Source organism: Otolemur garnettii, unplaced genomic scaffold (assembly GCF_000181295.1).
Source record: "Otolemur garnettii isolate 467f Iridium unplaced genomic scaffold, OtoGar3 scaffold00002, whole genome shotgun sequence".
NCBI classification, from domain to species: domain Eukaryota; kingdom Metazoa; phylum Chordata; class Mammalia; order Primates; family Galagidae; genus Otolemur; species Otolemur garnettii.
Window position 1 is genome coordinate 25,884,826 of NW_003852397.1, and position 2,080 is coordinate 25,886,905.

Sequence of the window (2,080 nt, forward strand, 5' to 3'; positions counted from 1 at the left end):
AGGCAGCATAGTCAGCTTTATTGCAGTAATTGTATATTATCTTAATGTCTCTTCTTTCATAGCTACATTGTGAAAACTCTAGGTATCAAATACTTTTCAATGACGGAAGTGGATAAACTGGGAATTGGCAAGGTGATGGAGGAAACACTCAGCTACTTACTAGGAAGGTATGATGCCTCTGTGTGCGTGTGTCTAACATAAAGATGTCCTACCGATACTAACTAATGTGAGTTCTCAAGTCTTTAAATAGAATCATTGTTACTTTTTATAAAGCAGGGTAAGAGCTCTATTTATTCAGTAGATACTAAACCACAAACGATAAATTGAAATCCTTTCCTACTTCTTTAAAGAAAGAAAAGACCAATTCATCTGAGTTTTGATGTTGATGGACTGGACCCGTCTTTAACACCAGCTACTGGCACACCAGTCCTCGGAGGTCTGTCTTACAGAGAAGGTCTCTATATCACAGAAGAAATTTACAAAACAGGTAGGTGAAAAATCTGGGGGAATAGAGAAGAAAGTATATACTTGACCAAAGTTTTTACCTTCTTCACTTGAAAACCAAGCCCCAGTTGACACTTCCAGGACGCCCATCAGCTACGTAATATATGTGTTTGTCATTGCTCACTACCTGTTTATGTCGGTAGACCATCTCCCTAGTCAGTCTGCATTGATTTTAAAATGTTGATTATCTTATAAATGACATGATTACCATTTGTTGTTGTAGGGCTGCTCTCAGGATTAGATATAATGGAAGTGAACCCATCTCTGGGGAAGACACCAGAAGAAGTAACTCGAACCGTGAACACAGCAGTAGCAGTAACCTTGGCTTGTTTTGGAGTTGCCCGAGAGGGTAGCCATAAGCCTATTGACTACCTTAACCCACCCAAATAAATGTGCAAACATTATATGAAAATCTCAGAGGTAATTACATAATTAGCCAATCTAATAATTTACTTAAGCCTATTATTACCCTCCAAGAGATTTATTTTAGAAAAATATTTTTCCTGTTAGTATTAACTCTGATTCCCTCTTGGTGCGAAATTCACGATTCGAAATTTATAACTTTTGGGAAATTAAAGAGTGTCCTTTCTATTTTGGCAAAGGACTTGTCCTTAGAAATAATAGCATGTATTAATTTCCAATTAAAAATTTGCTGGCATTAAAAATAAACCTACACTAAAATAAGCCCTCATCCATAGAGTGAGAGTCCTGGTAATGCATCAGGAGACAGAGTTAACCCATCTGCAAAGGTTATGATGTGCTGTGTCCATGTTGAACAAAAGATGTGATGTTTATAATAAACTCTTTGTAAGATTATACTGTGTCTATATATTTCTTTCTAGATACATGTAATGCACATAAACATCATGTTCATATACACATATACATCTTGTTTAAAACTGCTATACAGATTTAAAAATTCACAGTGAAGATGGTTCATGCCTATAATCCTAGCATTTGGGGAGGTTGAAACTGGAAAATTGGTTGTGGTCAGGAGTTCAAGACCAGCCCAAGTGAAATCAAGACCCTGTCTCTACAAAAATAGAAAAATTAGCCACATGTAGTGGCCTGCGCCTATAGTCTAGGATACTTGGGAGACTGAGGCAGGAGGATTGCTTGAGCCTTTAAGTTTCAGGTTGCAGTAAGCACTGTGCTCTAGCCAGGGTAACAGAATGAGACCCTCTCCCCTGCCCTCAAAAAGAAAAAAAAAAAACTGGAAATAAACAAAAAGTCACAGTGAAATCATCATTCCCCAAGCATTGTTAGGCCTTGGTGAAGCTGTTTAAACTCCCAAGATCTGATTTCTTCAACTGTAAAATGACCGACTAAAATCCTTGCTTTGAGAAATCTCCAGGTGTCAGTGTTAGGTGTCTATGATTTGCTTTTTCTAAGTCTCAAAATGATACTGGTTAATATCTTAAGCATGGTTGCTAGTCATGTAGCCTTTTGGGTGGTAGAGGATATTCCCTAAAGACTATTCAAGAGCCAGAGAAATCAAACACCCATTTTATATATTAGAGGTGTTAATTCAGATGAGGATTTCACCTAAAATTATCTGTGGTTTCTAGACATTTCA

General features: G+C 37.2%; 1 protein-coding gene across 2 annotated transcripts in view; it reads left to right on the forward strand.

The window, feature by feature from the left end:
- The window catches only part of LOC100954542 (arginase-1), an 11,617-nt gene extending 10,297 nt beyond the window's left edge, over positions 1-1,320 (forward strand). For both annotated transcript variants that reach the window (XM_012806000.2, XM_012806005.2), the window contains exons 7-9: positions 63-167; positions 351-487; positions 728-1,320. In XM_012806000.2, coding sequence (XP_012661454.1) covers positions 63-167; positions 351-487; positions 728-894 — 409 coding nt within the window. In that variant the 3' untranslated portion in view covers positions 895-1,320. The remainder of the gene's footprint in view (positions 1-62; positions 168-350; positions 488-727) is intronic.
- Positions 1,321-2,080: the final 760 nt, after the last annotated feature.